General features: G+C 40.4%; 1 protein-coding gene across 1 annotated transcript; it reads left to right on the plus strand.

Moving 5' to 3' along the window:
* Positions 1-807: 807 nt before the first annotated feature.
* Positions 808-10,216, plus strand: GATD3 (glutamine amidotransferase class 1 domain containing 3). The gene is made up of 6 exons (XM_042460521.1): positions 808-1,179; positions 2,230-2,343; positions 2,763-2,882; positions 3,971-4,063; positions 6,536-6,692; positions 9,403-10,216. Exons 2-6 carry the CDS (start codon positions 2,270-2,272, stop codon positions 9,529-9,531), a joined length of 573 nt encoding a protein of 190 aa, XP_042316455.1. The 5' UTR covers positions 808-1,179; positions 2,230-2,269; the 3' UTR covers positions 9,532-10,216.
* Positions 10,217-20,128: the final 9,912 nt, after the last annotated feature.

A 20,128-nucleotide genomic window follows, 5' to 3' on the forward strand; every position in this document is an offset into this window, starting at 1 on the left:
GTTAACACTCTAGGCAAATCTCATCCACTAACAATTTTCCCAAGCTAATGAACCAGTATTTTTCATAGAATGCACTCAGGAAAAATACTAATCAATAAAAATAACAAATAAGTAGTTCAATAAAAACACGATGTGTATTCACCTCCCTCACCACTAGCCACAACGACAACATACACCCCAGGTAGTTACATGTACTTGTGAAATTATTTGTTTGTGGATGGAGGAAGTCGTGGCGCATGGATGGATATTGTGCGGCTGATTCATGATATTTTACTCATCTGTGCGAAATAAAAATGGTGTTTTAGCCGGGAGCAAAGTTGGACAGAGGCTGAGGGCTTCTGAGCCTCTTTTGGGTACCATACCGTGAAACATAATTTGTTTCTCAGTTTAAGTCTCAGATAAATGTGGTTAATGACACCAGGAGGTGGCTGGAGAAAAGAGCATTTGGTAAAGATGTGTGGCAACATTACATAACATTTTCTGACCCACAAGAAAATACAGCTTGAGTTTGAGAAAAGTAAATGGTTGATAGGTGTCCTGTTTTTCTTCTTGAATTTGTGTCAATGGCGGATAAGCCTCAACCTAAACAGGTTACTTGGAAGTAAATCCCATTGAGCTGAGTGTAATTTACATATAAAGTATTCTATATTTCTTTATTTCAACTGTTTTAGGAGACTATCACATATTTGGAGGGGGGGGGAAATCGGGATTAAAAAGGCATTTCCCCAGGAAAGTCATGCGGCCGGGGCAAAGATTTTCACACACATCCTGGAAAGAGTAATTCCTGGTTCTTCCAATAATAAATCCTCTTAGATTGCGACGTCATCTGAGAATCTTTTCTGCGATTGAGTGACTTTCCCGGGAAAATGCCTTTTTAATCTCCTGATTTTCCTGGTGTGATATTCTCCTTAGTTGTGTTGACTGGTCTGATAATAAACTTTTGAAACTCCAGTTGTTGTCATTGTACTGTATTTCCAAAGTTATGTGTTCACTTGCAATTTGTGTTCTTGAATATAGGAACATGAGAAGAACCAAGCTTGGTCAGATGAAAGCCCTGTCTAATCCAATCTTCTATTTTCACAATGGTGACCAGATGCCAATAATCACAACATTTTTATCTTGTTAGGTCCTTTCGGGATGTGGCGTTTATGATGGTACTGAAATCCATGAAGCTTCTGCGTAAGTCTAAATTTTTACAATTATAGGCTTCCCAAATGATTATCGGTTGAACTGATGAACAGTCCAATTGTATGCGTATATGTGCCTCCAAGTTGGCTGTCGACTTATGGTGACCCTATGAATTTCATAGTTTTCTTAGACAAAGCATACTCAGAGGTGATTTTGCAAGTTTCTTCCTCTGAAATACAGTGGGTCCTTGGTATTGGCAGACTTCCCACCTGCTGATTTGAGCATCTGCCATGCCTAGGGTTGCCATTTCTCAGGACCTCCAAACCGGGACAAATGTAGGATGAAATTTTCAAATGTAGGACTTTTTTGAGGGGGTCCTACATTTGAAAAAGAGCCTCGCTGAGGGGAGGATTCTTCCTCCGCCTGGGCTCCATTGGACGCAGCCCAGGCGGAGAAGGAATCCGCCCCCAGGGAGGCTTTCTTTTCCCCCTGGGCTCCATTTTTGCCGGCGGAGCTCAGGCGGGGAAAGAAGTCTGGCCTCAGCAGGCGAGGCTTCTTTCCCTCCCTCGGCTCCAGCGGAGCCAAAGAGGAGAGGGAAGCCCCCCCGCCAAAGGAGAGAGGCCAACAGAGGCGCCTCTCTTTCTCCTGCCACCGCTGTTGCACACTTTGCAACAAAGCCTGGGGGCGGGGCCAACCCGGGGCGAGACCGTGCGGACCCGCCCACAGGTGGGATATGGCAAGCCTAGCCATGCCCCATATTATCCAGTGGGACTTGAGCTTCCATGTTTTCCCCCACCTGCAGGGGCCTCTGGAACCAAACTCCCAGGAATAAAAAGGGCCCACTTGTATAGCCTACAGCACTTGATATTACTTGGCTGTTCCCATTCAAGTACTAACCAGAGTTGACCCTACTTACATTTAAGATCAGACTGGATCTAGTGCCAGTTACTAATGTGTAATTTATCACATAAGCAATTTGGAGTGTTTCTTCTGCCAACACTCAGATACTTCCTTTCAAACCTTGGTTGTAAGTTAATATTCATTCCTGTATGGTTGACATTTTGCTTCTTCCCTTTCTATATTTCTCAATGTGTTTCATAGCATATTGGTCCATTTGAGCCGTGAGGGAGCTGACGTTCAGATGTATGCCCCAAATATTTCTCAGATGCATGTTATTGACCATAGCAAGGGACAGCCAGCTGAAGGGGAATCCAGGTAAGACTTAATTTAATATGACAGTTCCTTTATGCATGTGTGTATGTCGACATATATTTGAAGTTCTTTGTAGGAAGCAGGAATGTTTGGCTGTCTGAAATAATGCTTTAACATTTTCAGAAAGGCTGATAGAGAACATTACTGAGTTGATTGGTAAAACATTTGATCATCTAATTGTACTAAAGTGGCTTGAGAAAATGATACAATTAAATACTTTAAAATGAAATGCATTAATATGCACTGCCAGTCTAAGGCTTATGATTAATTTTTAAAAACTTTGTTATTCAGCTGCTTCCTCAATGCAAGTGTATTTTCTCAGAGGTTGTAGCAATTAGGTGTATTAGTTGTTTGTTTCTTTTTTGTATAGTTTGAAAGCAAAATTTTATAAACACTTCTATTGTTTTTGTTTTTTCCTTAAGAAACGTCTTGGCAGAATCAGCAAGGATTGCTCGTGGTAAAATTGCAGACTTGAATAAACTTACTGCAAATGATCATGATGCTGTGATATTCCCTGGAGGATTTGGAGCTGCCAAAAACCTGTTGAGTATTGAATTTTATAAGTGACCACAATATGTTTGCTTACTGTTACTGTTACTATTTAACATTACAATATACTTCCATATTACTATTTACTGATTAGTTATTTAGTTAGGTATTATTTATCACAGTATCCTTTAGTAATAACAATTTAGTTACTGTTAGTTATTACTTCATAACTAAGTTATTAACTTAGTTAACTAATAAATATTTAGTAAATAGTAAGAATTATTTATTAAACAGTTATTACTAAGGGACACTGCAAAATAAATTACAAGCTGACTGTGGCTGCAGGCTTATAAACACTTACCAGAGATTTTTTTGGGGTGGGTTTTTTTGGGCTGTGTGGCCCTGTTCTAGAAGCCTAAAAAAAACATACAGCCCGAAACCCCCACAAAAAACTATGGATGCTGGCCATGAAAGCCTTCGACTTCACTTACCAGAGAGTCTCACTGACTGGGGACGTTTCTGAACTGTCTTGCATGGGATTTAATTGTCACATACCATTTGTCTGACTTTTGATACCAGCTTCTTGTTTCATTAAGAATAAATATCAGTGCTGTATATGTTTTGAAGTCTCGCTGTCTCTAATATGTATATACCATTTTTGTCCAGCCAAATTGTACCCTAGCCTAATGAAGAAAACTGAATTTAATGTTGCTTTCACTTTATAATGTGGCTTTATAGGTGACACTGAAAGGGAAAGGCAAGTGTTGGGTTTCCTGTTTCCTATTACTGTTGCTCCAGAGTTGGGGGGGGAAAAACTTTCCACACGTTGAAAGGAAGTGGTGGGATTTCTTTGCCTTAATTGTTTTCTTTCCCTTAATAATTTCTTCTTTTGTTTCCTCCTCTGAATAATTTTCTTTTTTTTAGGGTATTTGCATTCATAGAGAGGTTTTTTTTAGTCATTTTAAGCATAGTAACCATGCTTAGTTACGGTATGTTAGCCATTGTTATCTTGAACTTTAGGATACCTTTATGAATATTTTTTGTGGGTTTTTCGGGCTATGTGGCCATGTTCTAGAAGAGTTTCTTCCTACCTTTATGAATGTTCAGATTGCAAATAATATAAGTTTTTTTACTGTGATAGGTCTACCTTTGCTGTGGATGGGAAGGATTGTAAAGTGAATGGAGATGTGGAACGTGTATTAAAGGATTTCCACAAAGCTGGAAAGCCCATTGGGTATGTAAATTTTATAATGAAGGAGCATTTAAATGAGCCATCTCTGAGGTAAAATATAATTCAGATTACATGGAATGCTGCAGTCTTGTCAAGAATATGTTAAAGGAAAAATTTGTTCATGTTTGTATCCCTTGGAACTTTGTAAGGTAAATCTAAGCCTGCCGGCGATGAATGTTTTTGTTATTTACTTGAGCCTACTTTATTAGCTTGATGGATCACAAGTTGGGCAAAGTCAATTTAGGTCCAAAACACACTGTAGAAATAATTCAGTTTCAGACTGCTTTAACTGCTCTGGCTCAATGCTAGGGAATTCTGGGAACTGTAGTTTTGTGAGACATTTAACCATCTCAGAGAGCTCTGGTGCCACAGTAAACTATAATTCCCAGGATTCCCTAACACTGAGTCTGGGCAGTTAAAATGGTCTTATATTGGATTATTTCTGCAGTGTGTTTTGGACCTTAAATGGTTAATGTATGAGTAATATGAATAGTTCTGCTGGATCAGACTAAAGGCTTGTTTCATCTAGCTTGCTGGTGGTACAGTGGTTATATGTTGGTACTGCAGCCATTCACAGCCACAAAGTTGTGAGTTCAATCCCAGACAGGGCTCTAGGGTCCACTCAGCTTTGCATCTTCCATAGGTTGCTAAAATGAGTACCCAGCCTGTTTGTTGGCAATTAGCTTACACATTGTAAACCTCTTAGGGAGTGCTTAAGTGCACTGATAAGCAGTATGCAAATTTCCTTACTATTGCTATTGCTGTTTCCAGCTGTGGTCAATCTCTGGAAACATCACAAGCAGGACATGAGGGCAGTGATTCAATACAAGACTGTGGAATCAGTACGCCAAACCTTCGACTCCAATGCCTCTGCTTTTCTATTGTCTGAGTCTAACTGCTTTCTAAATGATAAATGCATATTAATTAGTAATACCATATTGACAGTAATAAAATAGTAGCATAAAATTACCACCCTGTGAATCATCAGGCGATTTAAGTTTTATAAAACATAAAATAGACTTAATGTAAAATATATGTACAAAAATGATGTTTTCACCATATAAATATAAACTGATATAATTACCATATATACTCGCCCCTCCACATTTGCTGCAGTTAGGGGCACAGGATCCCTGTGAATGTGGAAAAACCACAAATAACAAAAACAATGTTTTTACTGAGAGAACACCTGTCTAGGAATTTCTAGGTCCTCCAGTGCAGCTCTGTGGTCACCATCTGCCTGACATTGACCATAGAATTACGCTGGAGGAGCTACAAATGCCTAGTGGACTGTTCCCTCTAGGAATCTCTAGGTCCTTCAGTATGACTTTTGGTTAAAGTTGACCATAGAGGAAGGCCTAGATAGTCTTAGAGAGAACATATCAATAAAATCCGTGAATAATCAAATCTGCCACAAATGTGGCAGGACAAGTGTATTTTTATGTTATTTCTTTTTGAAGCCAGAGTTGGAGTCAGTACATTTCTACTGATTCAGAATTGTTTCTGACTCGAACTCCACAGCCCTGATTCAAAATATGTATTCTGCAGCTTCTTTACTGCCTCCTGACTTCTTGACTGTATAGCATATCAGTCCTCTACAGGATTTTTTTGAATTTTCCACACTCCTTTTTCTTTAGATGTTGTCTCCTCCACCTAGTATTGTCCTGAGTCCCTATTCTCATCTCACTACTTGCCTCCCTCTCCTTTGCTTCTGGGCCTTCTTCAAGTTTGGTTTACTTCTGCTGAACCCCCACCTCCAAATGTCTAATATTTATGCTGCTTCTTCCTTTTCCAGTTAACTTCACGTAGCTTCTACAGTTTGAAGCCTTTATGTACTTTCCCAGTAGCCAATTCTGTCAAATCTACCTGACAGACTGTGAGCAGTTGCGCTGACACAGACACCAAGTGATTATTAAACATATGTCCTAAAAAGTCAAAAGAAAATTACTCATCAAATACAAAAATCTTATCCTGAAACCAGTTATTGTTATTGCCATCAGCAATATAGAAAGAACATGCAGTGTAGCTGCTTAACATTTCCTCTCTCTCTCTCTTTTTTCTTTTTAATTTTTTAAATTGGTTTAATGCAAACAATCTTCTTTACAATCATCATAAAACATTCAGATAAAAGAAAAAAATAGAAAGAAAATAGGATAAAGAAGTAGACCTTTGAACATAACTTATCTCTTGGAGTAATTTTCAAAAAGACAGCCATGTTCATAAGTTGTGTTAAAATGACAGCAGTAAGACTCCTGCCTTCCTGATTGTGTTGGACAAAGTGCTGTTTTGTTTTTATGAGGACTGTACTGATTTTAGTAATATTCTGTATTTTAGTGCTTGCTATTTTTAATAAGGGAAGATAGGCGCAAATGTAGTTTGATGTTGTACAAAATAGATCATCTTTGGGAAGAGTCTCAAAAGAGTTTGTCATCATCATCATCATCATCATTATTATTATTATTATTATTATTTTAGTCTGTGTTGCATTTCACCAGTCCTGGCTGCAAAGGTTCTTCCTGGTACGGAAGTCACTGTAGGACATGAAGAAGAGCAAGGTGGTAAATGGCCTTATGCTGGAACTGCTGGGGCCATAAAAGCACTGGGAGGAAAACACCATGTTAAAGAAGTAACAATATCCTTTTTGTGTGTGGCTGGATTAAGGTAGTAACTGAAGAATTTTCCTCTTTCTTGCAATTTCTTGTTCAGTACACATATATGAAAACAAGTTCCATTCAAGAAATAAATATTTCACAGCTGAATTGAAGAACTTTCAGGAACACATGTCAAATCTGTCTGATAAATTTCCACTAGTAGCATTGCCTATTTTCCCCTCCAGATTTCCAGATTCAGGGCACCTGGTTTTTGACAGCATAGTTGTTTCTGCATTACAAAAATGGTAATATTTGCTTTAGGAGATTAGTTTCCTTAAGTTCACAAGGTTCGCCTTCTGGGAAAATGTAATGAATCTGTCAGGAAAGTTATTAACTGCTGTTACTTGCATTGTGTGGATGTAATGCTGAACTATGAATTAGCTTCCAGCATATACACTCCCTCCTCTGCCCTCCTCTGGCACAAGGAGGACATTGGGAACTTTTGCTTCCATTTTTAACTTACCATCCTTTAGCATTGTTAAACACTTGCTTCTCCTCTCCTTCTCTGGCACGGACTGAGGGCAAGCAAAAGCTCTTGCTTCTGTTTTAATGAACATAGATTATTGTTACTTCTGGATCGAGGCAGATTAGTCTTTATGCTGGTTTTGTTGAAACAAGCCAGTAGGCAAAAATATCCAGAGTTGGCATTCTTAGGGTCATATGCATGCATAAATTTCCCTTACTCCTAGGTATGTCCTTTTTTGGGTGCAGCAGATGTTGGTGTTCCCTTCCTCTCTTCACAATACCTAAAACTCCTCCCCCCCAAAGAACTTATTGAAGCTGCTACCACCAGCCATTATGTGCCTTATGAGGAATTGACTGGGTCAGAGAAGCACCTGGCTATGTTACCACAACCAGACATGAAATGATTACTTCAGCACTGAGACCTTTAGAGGACTCCAGTGGATCTCAGCAATACTCTAAATATTTTGCATGTACAGTAGATGTATCCAGATACTTCTTTGATCCTGCCTCTGCTCCGCATGAGGCATTGAAGGCTATGTGTTAGTGCTTCAGAGGCTATACAGAAAGTCCAAGGGAGCAGTATATGGCTCATCTTAGCATATCTACATATTACACTGCACTGAATCATGTCGGATTGCAGCCTCTATCTGGGTTTGGCAAAACTAAGGAATGGTTAGTTAAGCAAAATGAAACTTTTGTTGTCTTCAGACATGCCAGAGGACAACAGGGAAGGTATAAGTTTGAGGTTCTCGCTAGGTCATTCACACAATGTCTAAATCATACTATTTCTTGGTTGCTTAATTTTCTTATGACCCAAAAAAAAATTGTGGAGTAATTCCCCATTGTTCTCAATGAGATAGCTCCCAGGTTGTTGTTAAATGTGTTTTAGGGACAGAATGATACCAAGGTGTTTATCACATGGAGGTTTTTGCAGCTCAGATCTGACATGACTGCAGGTCCAACTATGCGAATTCACGCAATAATGTGATGTGTTATCACACGTGATTCCTTTCTATGGGGGCTCCTTCTGTGGTGCTTCCGCAGTGATTCCAAAATAACCCCTCATTTTGGTGAAATCGCTAACAAGCAAATTCACAGAAATCACTTCCAAGCTCACTTCGATTTCACTCCGAATTGGTCTGGTGTGGAATGCAACTTTGCTTCTGCTCTGGTACACCACCGCAACCCCCCCCCCCCGGGTTGCAAATTTCCCATGATGCAGGGCTGCAATTTCCCCCCATTTTCTTTCGGTGGTCCTTTCACTTTCAGGGCAACTCATTTTTTGGGAATATATACTTGTGGGTATGTGTGTGAATGAATATACAGATCTGTCTGTCTGTCTGTCTGTCTGTCTATCTATCTATCTATCTATCTATCTATCTATCTATCTATCTATCTGTGTGTTGAAATTGCTGAAATGGAAGGGAAAATAAAAAAGGGGATGAAGAAGACACAGAAAGGAGGCAAATATCCATGCAATCATGCAATTACGCGAAACAGGGAACAAGAACTTGCACCCTTTTTCAACCTGGAAAAGTACAAGGTCACAATACATTCAGACTCCCACTGCGCATGCGCAAGGTTGCCGATTCGAATAGTTGAATCTGCATGGTATGCACCGGTGTGGTAATACAATTTGCACTCACTCTGCTTTGCGTGAATCCGTATCATATGACTTGTTTTGGATTCAATTCCCCCTTGATTCGGAAGGGCAACCAGGTGTGATAAAACATTCACGTTACAACGTGAATTTGCATAGCTGAACCAGGAGTCACCCTGGATCGGAGCTGCAAAAACCTCCATGTGATAAACACCCAAGAGTTGGCAGAGATTGCCTCCTGGGCATTATGTAGTTGTGAAATGTGTAGATGGTTTGTTACATTTATTTTTACCTGTCTTTCTATGAACTAAAGGCAGCTCTCCTTTTCACTTTATCCTGAGAATAAACCTGTGAGGTAGGGTAGGCTGAGAGAGCAATTATTTTGGCCAGGATCACCCACTAAGCTTCATATTTTAGTGAGGACTTGAACCTGGATCTCCCAAGTCTGCACTTTAACTGTTATACAACACGGCCTCTCAATATTGGATCATTTTCTTGAAAGGCACCTGACATCTAAAAACCACTGACTGTCATTGCCTAGGATTTTGGAGGGGTGGATAGGGAAGAGTTACTGTTTTATTGAGTAGTTTGACTTAGCTCTTGTGTTTTCCTTAACTATCCTCCATGAAGCCCATGTGGACACAAAGCACAAGGTGGTAACTACCCCAGCCTTTATGTGTGAAACTGACTTACATCACATCTTTGATGGTATTGGGGCTATGGTAAAAAATGTCTTGAAGCTGGCAGGAAAATGAAATGGATGCCCTTAGTAGCAATAACAATGGTCTTTTGGAAGACTGAAGTCCAAACAACACTCAAGTGACATGGTGTACTTTGGAATGCATTGGACTGTCTTGTTTAATTTCCAACACTGGAACAACTAAGGCTTGTTGAATCATGCCATGCATAACAGACAAGTTATACAGTCAACGACATGTCTGTTCCTCTGGAGAAGTTTCCTGCATACAAATCTCTTAATTGATAATGACTCCATTAAGCAATTTAAATGAATAGTATAATCTCTAAAAATTATCCTAATCATTTATCATGTTTTTATCAAGATTACTGTTGTAAAGCTGAGCAGCTGTCTGGTCCCAATAGTATTAGCGTGGAAGTTGTAACAATGATATACACAACTTAGTGACCTTAACATTTTTGAACTTGGATTTTTGGATTTACTTTGTGCTGTACTCTCCAGTAAATTGGGTGTGGGACTGAAGAACAGCAGAATTATTAATCTGCATCTTTCTGTGAAATATATGGACAGCCACTACATTTTTGGGCTGGGCATATATCTCCAGTCTAAATAACGAGAAGAAGGATTCTGATATTGTAAATTATGACAGGCACAGCATAATACAAAATGTGTTGCAAAATCCCTTGGTAACAATAGCAGCTCTCAGAATTCAGCACAAAAATAAAATAATGAATTCCTGATAAGTGTGCTAAGCTTACTTTGTTCACTCACTTGCAAGAAGTACTGAAGCCATCTTTTGACAATTGTTATTGTGTGCAAGGGCATTACTATCCTTTGAAAGCATCTATGTGAATGTTGATAAGAGTATGTTGTAGTATGCATGAGACTTGCTCAAGGGGGGCACAAGACTTGTAGGCCCTATTTCCAACCCCCCTCCACTTCCCAAATATTTTCTGTCCTGGAAGGGAAGAGAAAAACAAGGTGTGTGCTTGGAGCCTCTGCCTGAGGGAGGAGCAAAAGTATTTCCTTATAAAATATGAATATATATGAATGTGTGAATAAAAATGTGCACAGTGAACAAAATATTTTTATTGATTTGCTGTGTTGTGTGTGTGTCTGAGGGGGGGGCACAAAGTCTGCATATAGATAATAGAATCATAGCGATAGAAGAGACCACAAGGGCCATCAAGTCCAACCCCCTGCCATGCAGGAATGCACAACCAAAGCACCCCTGACAGATGGCCATCCAGCCTCTCTAAAGATCTCCATGGGAGTGTGTCCCACTGTTGACCAACTCCTGCTATCAGGAAGTTCCTCTTAATGTTGAGGTGGAATCTCTTTTCTTGTTGTTTGTTCTGGGTCCTATTCTCTAGAGAAGCAGAAAACAAGCTTGTTCCATCTTCAGTAGAATAGAATCAGAATCATAGAGTTGGAAGAGACCGCAAGGGCTATTAGTCCAACCCCCTGCCATGCAGCAAATCTAAATCAAAGCATCCCCGACAGATGGCCATATAGCCTCTGTTTAAAGACCTCTAAGGAAGGAGACTCCCCTACATTCTGAGGGAGTTTGCTCCACTGTCGAACAGCCCTTACTGTCAGGAAGTTCCTCCTAATGTTGAGGTGGAATCATTTCCTGGAGCTTGGATCCATTGCTCCGGGTCCTAGTCTCTGGAGCAGCAGAAAACAAGTTAGCTCCCTCCTCAATATGACATCCCTTCAAGTATTTAAACGGGGCTATCATATCACCCATTAATCTTCTCTTCTCCAGGCTAAACATCCCCAGCTCCCTAAGTCATTCCTCATAGGGCATCGTTTCCAAGACCCTTCATCATTTTAGTCGCTCTCCTTTGGACATGTTCCAGTTTCTCAACATACTTTTTAAATTGTGGTGCCCACAACTGGACACAGTATTCCAGGTGAGGCCTGACCAGAGCAGAATAGAGTGGCACTATTACTTCCCTTGATCTAAACACTATACTTCTATTGATGTAGCCTAAAATCACATTGGCCTTGTTAGCTGCCACAGCACTGTTGACTCATGTTCAATTTGTGGTCTACTTGGACTCCCAGATTGCTTTCACACATAGTGTCATTCAGCCAGGTGTCACCCATCCTATATCTGTTCATTTCATTTGTCTGCCCTAAGTGCAGTACCTTACATGTCTCCGTGTTGAAATTCATTTTGTCAGCTTTGGTCCAGCTTTCTAATCTATTAAGGTCATTTTGAATTTTGATCCTGTCCTCAGGGGTATTAGCTACTCCTCCTAATTTGGTGTCATCTGCAGATTTGATAAGTATACCCCCAATTCTGTCATCCAAGTCATTGATAAAAATGTTGAATAGCACTGGACCTCTCAACCTTCTCCAGGCTAAACATACCCAGCTCCCAAGCCTCTCCTCATAAGGTATGGCTTCCAGACCCTTCACCATATTGGTTGCCCTCCTCTGGACACACACCTACTTCTCTACATCCATTTTGATGTTTTGAAAGGGGATGTTTTGAATGGGTAAAATGTTGGAGAACCAATATAATAGTGATTCTATTTTGTGAATTACTTCTTCACCTGAACTCTTGGCAAGCTGATTTTAGCCACATCATTTTTTTTCACATCCAAACAATAACTTTGTTCCGTGAACCGAAGTAAAGTTATATATTCATGGAGGGATCTCCTTCCATTAATGAAAGCTTCTGCCTACAGAACAAACCAGCATCCAGGAAAATGCATTTGGTTCTTTCTTTGGATATGATTTTTGTCAGATTAATTTATCTTTCTCATTTTGCACCCCATAAATTTAACAACCATAGAAGGTTGTCAGTTCATTATTAAGAACAAATATCCCCATTCCAAGCATTCCAACAGTTCAATAACGACCCCAGTCTGTTGTTTCTGTGGCAGACCATTATGCTTGCTCATGAATAGATTAAATAGTAGGTAGAGACCTTTCATTCAGTTTGCATTGGAAAGTATCACATTCAGCTTCTGTTGGCCATATTTAACATTGGAGGAAATGTCTTTCAGCACCACAGGAACTGCAGCACAGAGGGGATCCTATCTCAGACCACTACCACAGTTAATTTGACTTCAGTTGACTCTTCTTTTACACTATTATTTATGTAGTAAACAATCTCATTAATTTTATATCTAGCTTTGCACATATAGAGGTAATTGTTGCTCCATGCAACAGATCTAAGTCATCAGGAGTCTGTAAACTTTGAAAAAGCAATGGGGGAGTTCTTGGGTCTTCAGTCAGTTAGCTTGGTTCATTGAGATGGAGAGAAATAAATAGTGCATTCCAGTAAACTGAAAACTGATATAGTAACTCTTCTGTAGACCTCTAATAACCATCTTACAGATGCACATAGTGGGAGGATATCCAATCAATTAGGCCTGATTTTTGGATTAATTTGTTAGCATATTCCCTAATTTTGTACCATTAAGACTGCATTCAGTTAAAAAAATCCAGTTTGACACTTTAACTGCCATGGCTTAGTGCTGTGGAATTCTGGGAATTGTAGTTTGCTACAGCACCAGATCGCTTAGAGAAGGCTAAATATCTCACAAAACTATAATTCCCAGAATTCCATAGCATTAGAACATGGAAAGTGGTGTCAAATTGGATTATTTCTGCAGTGCGGATGCGGCCTAAGTGGTCCTAAAAATGGCATTATCCTTTAACTTTTGTTTTTAGTTATGGACAGCTGAGTAGCTTTTTTTAAAAAAGCAGTTTGTTGCTTGAAATACACCTCATTCCATACAGAAGGTCTTAGGAGGAACGAAACATTGCCAGTTTTATACTTCACCGTGCTGCTGTCTTCTCCAGTTGGGCTGGGAGCCATATAAGCAGCTACCAGCTCACTTGGCCAGAGTCCTGCTTTAACCATTGTCACACCCTTTTTTCCCATGTAGTGGCAGGCACTGTTTCATCTCTAGTTTTGTGCAGTTTCACAGGCTGTTTTGTTGGGTGGTTGTTGTGGGATATTTGTCACAACTTCGGAAGGGCAGTGGCATGCATCTAGGATCTGAGAAATTGTTCACCAGTGGTATGTGGCCATTGGAAACATAAGGGAGTCCCCTTATAGGACCTGGGGAGTGTGATATGGAAAGGGCTCACCCAGGTGGAGGTGGACATCTTGTGGGACTACCTGGTGACAGATGATATTGCAGGGCTCTGGTGGATCCCTGTCATCCCAGTGGTCTGGTACATAGCCAGATTGGGTTCATTGATCAGCAGGCAGGTGGTCAATGCTGGGACCCGGACCCATGCATTTGAGCTGACCCTGATTCAGCTGTAATCAATATAGCTGTAGCCTATTTTTCTCCAGTTATGTGGTTCTGTGTGGTTATTGCAGCCTTGCACCTTGCCCTTAGTCAAGCAAAGTCTACTGTTGTAAAGAAAGCAGATCTGTGTCTCTGTAATTTTCTAATTTGCCTAGACCATGGACATTATAGATGGAGGCTGCTGTGCAAGAGTCAAGACCAATAGTCAGTCTCAGCAAAGAGAATGGATTTTAATAAATTCAGATTTCCATAAAAAGAAGTTTTGTTTTACTCATACGTCTAAAAACATTAAGGTAGTGTCCAAGTGCACACTCTTTCTCTGGCCATCCTCTTTCATTTAGAACAACTGACTCCGTATGTACTTTGAAACCCAAGACTTTGTCCAAATGCTTATTATATAATTTGGCAGCTGAATTTAGTAATTTTATTTGGAATGACAGACACATGATTACTGCCTTCCTTTATTTTCTCTCTTCTTCCTAAATGAACTCCTCTTTTTGTTGGGATATTTGGCTGCATTTTTGAAATGGGAATTTTCTGCTAAGTCTTCTCCATGTGGAAAACAAAATGGTTACAAGAGTTTGTGTTCTCAGAATATTCACAAAACTTTTGTTAAGGGCAGAGGTTCTGGGCTTTCATCATGGAAAATGAATGCACTTTTCCTAGGGCAGAACTGAAGGGGGGGGGGCTTCTGGGAACAGGACTAATTTGACAGACAAGGGCATGTCAGGAAGTTTATCCTGCCTAATGGCAACCTGTCAGCGATTGCCGTGGGGAAAACCTTGGGGAAATTCTTAGTGACCAAGAGCACGTCTTCCAAAGATCTTCTAGCTAAGCAAAGTCTACCTTCCACCCATTCCCAAACATGTGATACTTTAGCCTTCCATTGACTTGATCTCAGATAATTATCCCCACTTGCATACTTACAAAAGCATGGAAAGCCCCAGAAAATTCCCTTAAGCTAACTTGGCAGAAATTCTCAAGGTAACGCACACAAGGAAAGACCTTTATAGAATCACTTCCACAAAGTCTGTTCCAGCCTATACTACAATATCCAGTGTCTAGTGCCAAGTTACTGTATAAGCAGCTGAAGTAGTCAGTGGTACATAGACTCTGGTCTTTCGATAGCAGTATGTGCTGTTTCACGTTCTCTCAAAATACGATAAACAGCCCCTCTCTGTTTTGGGACTTTCCTGCCTAACTCTGTACAGAAGCAGTCTCTGTAAGAGAATTGCTTGATGGTGACTGTTCTAGCTGTCAGGCACACTGAGTACAATCAACCTGCAAAAAGACATGGCAATTAAACTATTACCCATTAACTATGAAGGGTACATTTGTACCATTTGCTCAATATTTATATGTGTTGCTGCAGGGGTACCAGTTTTGTCTGTAGGGAACTTGTAAATGGCAAACTGGATATGACCACTGTATCCACTTAAGTGAGAACGCTTGGATACATATAGTCATTCAGAGGATGTCTATGCTTATGTACTTCCCACAGGAAAAAATGTACAGGCATGGAGAGGTTATGGAGCTGGAAGGGGGGATGATTTTCTCTCTTGGTGAACCTCCTCTTCGCAAAGATAAGGATTTGCAACTCCCAATTGTTTAACAATATTAGTAATAATGTGCCACACAAAATTGTGCTCCTGAAATAAACAGCAATTAGCACATGGAAGCAACAGACAAGTCTACTAGCCTCCACGCTGCCCTAGGGCGTCTTTCCAGAAATACGCCCTCAAATGGAATGTGCTGCACTACATAGGTGCCTTAGAAAGAGTTACTATGATTCAGTAAGGAACTTTCCTGTGATTTGTGGGCCAAATGCTAGAAGAGTTTGGCTTTACATTCTTTGCTGGAATAATCAAGACAGGATAGATTTATGACGCCCTAAAGGAGGGGTGGGCAACCTATGGCTCTCCCCAGACGTGGTTGGAGTGTAGCTGCCATCACCTTTCAGCAGCATAAGCCATAGTGAGGGATGGTGGGAGCTGCAGTTCAACTTTTGGAGAGCTCAAGTTGTTTGCTCCTGCCTTAAAATGTTTACATATTATAAACACCTCTCATACTCTAAACCATGCTATGACAATCATAAAGCTTCCTTAATATGCAAGCAATCAGAGCTGTGCCAGACTGCATTCTTCAAATTGAATTTTCATCACATTTTTGCAAGCAACCCCTTATTCCTTGGATCTTGTGATTTGAAAATTTTAGAGATCTCCCTATTTACATTTGTACGTTCATAACCTTTCATAAATAGAACCCAAGACTGTGTCTTTATCATTGTGGTTTATGTCTGGCAGCAACAAAATCAGTTTCTCTTTCCCCTCCAAATTCCCTTCACTTCCCCTCTGAAGGTTGTTTTTACATCATTGCAAACTTCCCCCCATGTGTAGGAATAAACCATTTATCTCAAAAAAAAAGATAGGATCTGTTTTTGAAGAGCGGGAAAGAATCATGCCTTTTGATGTTTCAAAAATGTTTCATTTGATAGCAAATTAGCCTGCAGAATTAAAAACAGGAATGGAATTAAAATGCCTGCTTTCCAGTATATCTGATATCTTATGTCAAGATATGTTAGAATTTATTGTGAGCAAAATTTATCTTACTTAATCAAACTTACATCTCTTGTTTCAAAAAGGCATTTTTGGGAAGGGGAGGGGATAGCTTCCAAATACTTTAAAAAAAGAACAGGACTATACGGTAGATATAACCTACAGCCTGAGTATGGCTGCTGCCACACTGCAGAATTAATGCAGTTTGACACCGCTTTAACTGTCACTCTTCATTCTGTGGAATCCTGGGATTTGTAGTTTGTTGTGATATCAGAGCTCTGACAAGGTTACATATCTAACAAAACTAGAAATCCCAGAATTCTATAGCATTGAGCTGTGGCAGTTAAAGCAGTGTCAAATTGCATTAATTCTGCAGTGTAAAGTACAGGCAGCCTACACATCCTTTTAATTGAAAAAGCAATCCCAAATTTAGATAGCCATAGGAACCCTACTCGTTCTTCCACATTCACAATCACTCCAAGCCTGGTCTGAATATGTGAAATATCAGCTATGTAAGTTGCTAGCTCAACGTTATACAGTCGATTAGTTCCTTAATACATTAATCAGGGTCTCTAATCCATTTTTCATCTTTCTGCAGTTTATTCCCACACAAGTGAACAGAACTGGCAGCACACCCCAATGCTAAGTATGCCAAATGCTCATAAACGAAGCACCTGCTTTTTCCTTCTATGTTCCAGCTTCAGCACTGAGCTGGCCAAGCTTTTAGCAAATCAGTCCAGAATAGTAACTACTACCATTGCATCATCATTGTTATCCATTACTCATTTACACCCCAAAACTACCTCAAGGTGGCTTACAAAAATTTAAACCAGTACAGATGTAGAAAGATATAGGTTAAACACACACACACACACACACACACACACACACAGTTCTACATCAGCTACTTAGTGTATAACTAGGGTTATTCAGATAGTGAAAATAATCCAGGATGAATCCAGGTTGAATCTTTGTTGTTCGCATGCATTCCGAATGCACTCGATTCAGGGTGGATTTTTTGGGGGGGAGCGGGGGGCTGCCAAAAAAGCCATCTAGCCCAGGATAATCAGTACCGTTTCCCCTTCCCTCCATTTAAAAAAAAGATTTGCATCGTTGGCAGTGTGAATAATGATCTGAATAGATCCGGGGTTGAGCCCTGCATGCCTGGCTTCATCTTTCCCCTCCAATAAGAAGCGGGGCACTCTCCTTCTCGTATGTCTCCCCTCCCCCTGTCTCTTGGCAGCCAGTGGCTCCAGGGAGAAGTGGGAGACATTGCCACCTCAAGAGACTCGGTGGAGGACAGTTTCTCCCAGGGGTCACTGGCACACTTGGTGGGTGAGACGCAGGGCTAGCGAGTATGGTTGAGCTACAGAACACAAGAGAGTTGCGGAGAAATGCAGTTCTGATGAAAAAATGGTGTGAATAACAAACCCGGAATGCAGAAGTTGACTTATTTGCATCATCCTGCTAAAAATACTGACATCTGAATGACCCCTTAAGTAACATCTCTGGGCCAGATCCCCCCACTTACATCCACCTTAAGACCAAGCACCTGAATGAGACAAAAGAGATCTGTTCAGTTGCTGATCAGGGTTCAAGGAAGAATTGCTCCTGCTTGCTGGTAGGAGCCAGAGGCTTCTTCCTCCTTGTGCCTCAATTGGCAGTAGAACAAACTGCCTTCATACAGTGCAGTTGGCTGTTAAGGGGGGCTAAGATGATAATTACACAGATTGTTACATAGCTTTCCAGATCCACAACTTGGTTACAAAACACCAGCTAATATTGTTAGAACACAAACTATCCATAGAATTTAAACCTTCTAAGTAAATCTATTATCAAGGCAGAAGTCAGTAAAACAGCACACTATTGCAAGTTAGTTCCTCTCTGAGTAGAAAAGTTTTCACTTATCGATGGAAGGACATAAGGATGGAGCCATTCTAGACTCTGTAAGAGGAAGGTCCAATCAAGTTGGTCATCTCTTATGTTTCCATCAGATGTAAAGGCCGAATTTCCATTCATGAAGCATGTATATAAAGTGCTTACAGCCAGCATGCGCTGGCCATACTGTACCTCCTCATGTTTTCAGCCATTCTGGCCATAAATTGCAGTTGCAAGACGTCTGATGAAGGTTGTTTTTATGGATTTTGGTCTGTATGTGTATGTATGTGTAAGAATAAATTGCCCAGAAAAGTTTTTCCCCCCATTGTGGTTCAGGGACTTTGGTGGAAGTCTAGGGAATTACAAGAATCCTAAGGGCCACAAGTTCCCCATCCCTTGGTTGTGTCGAAAATTCTCAAGCAAGAGATTATGGACACCATAGCTTACCAGTGCCAGGATGTCTTCAGTTAATTCTAACACTGGGGGTAGAGGGCTTTGGTTGTTGTTGAGGGTGAAGAGAATACTAACATGAATTTGAGATAGCTGAATCTGAGATCTGCAAATACAACAACTAAAATACCCCAAACAAAACACAGTGGACGTATGTCTGCATATGTCAATAACAGAATAACAGCCAGAGTTTATCAATAGACAGTGACAATTCTACATACATTTAAGCTTTAGCATAATGATCAGGGTCTCTACATTATGCAAGTAACTTCCCTTTGATCCAGAGTTTGGAAAAGTTACTTGTGTGAACAACCACTTACCGAATGGTTGCTATAGTTTAACAGGGCTATGCTTTTTATATGAATTCTGCCATTGCTTTTTTGCACATTTTTTTAAGAATGTTATCAGGTTCTGTTTTTGTGTTTAAAAAGAGGATTTGAGTCCAACTACCACTAGCACAATATAGTTTCATATCTTCTTAGGGCAGAAGTAGACAAGTAGGAGTAGGGAAACTGGGTGGGACTTTCCCAGGATGACAAAAGGAAACCGGCCCAATACTTATCTCAGATTCATACATATGGGCAGCTGAGGAGATGTATTTTTAGCATGATCTGCACACTTCACTGTCAAATAGCTCCCAGAAGGATGCAAAATATTCCCTCTTCAAAGTGGTTGTTCATGAGGGAAATTCTGAGCTTCTGCTACATACACGCCCAGCCAAGTGAACCCAAGAGGGATGCCTGTTTACTCCCATAGATATGCATTCTTAAGTTTTTGCTAGCTTCTAGCAGGCTGATATCTTTTAAGGGGAAAATGGCAGAGCATGCTTTCTTTTCTAGGACTAAAGAAGGAGCACTCTGCCAGTCACCTTTCTAGCCAATTGCTTTATTGTGTTTCCCTCTTGTGAGGAAACTTGACATCTCACCCCTGCGGAGCAGAACTGTGAAAAGGAAATTGCATTTTCACGGTATTTAAATCTCATTACATTTTTATGGCAGATCTGTGACAGGTCTCCAGCTCTGTACTATCACCACAATATAAGAATGTGTGCTGTTGTACACAAATTTCATGAACAACAACAGCCAAGCATCTGGTGATACCTTAAAAGACTAACAAGCCTTAAAGGTAACTGTTCTGGTCTTCAGCCCACATCCTCAGATGTACCTTGGTCGCAACCAAAAGGTGACCTCAGCTAGTCAGTTCACTACCACCCCACTATGACTAGCTGGGTTATCTGATTTTAGTTTTAGGTTATCTCATCCTCATCCAGTCCATTGCCTACTGGGGATGCTCCAGCTGGAGATCCTGCATTGAGCAGGGGGTTTGAGCTGATGACCCCTAGGACCCCTTGCAACCCTATGAATAGGCATCTACTCAAGGGTTCTACTAGCTCAGAATATGGTGGAAATAGATCTGTTCCACTAGTTTTACTGTGTGCTCTCCAGTGCTCATAGTACAATCCTAATACAAAGAAAGAAAATATAGGAATTGG

This window comes from Sceloporus undulatus, chromosome 3 (genome assembly GCF_019175285.1).
Source record: "Sceloporus undulatus isolate JIND9_A2432 ecotype Alabama chromosome 3, SceUnd_v1.1, whole genome shotgun sequence".
Taxonomy (NCBI): domain Eukaryota; kingdom Metazoa; phylum Chordata; class Lepidosauria; order Squamata; family Phrynosomatidae; genus Sceloporus; species Sceloporus undulatus.

Excerpts from the sequence above, each read along its gene's own strand:
- GATD3 (XM_042460521.1), top strand. The coding sequence starts at position 2,270 with ATGTATGCCCCAAATATTTCTCAGATGCATGTTATTGACCATAGCAAG. Across the intron at positions 2,883-3,970 it reads TTTGGAGCTGCCAAAAACCT|GTCTACCTTTGCTGTGGATG; the intron begins GTTGAGTATTGA and ends TTACTGTGATAG. Across the intron at positions 4,064-6,535 it reads AAAGCTGGAAAGCCCATTGG|TCTGTGTTGCATTTCACCAG; the intron begins GTATGTAAATTT and ends TTATTATTTTAG.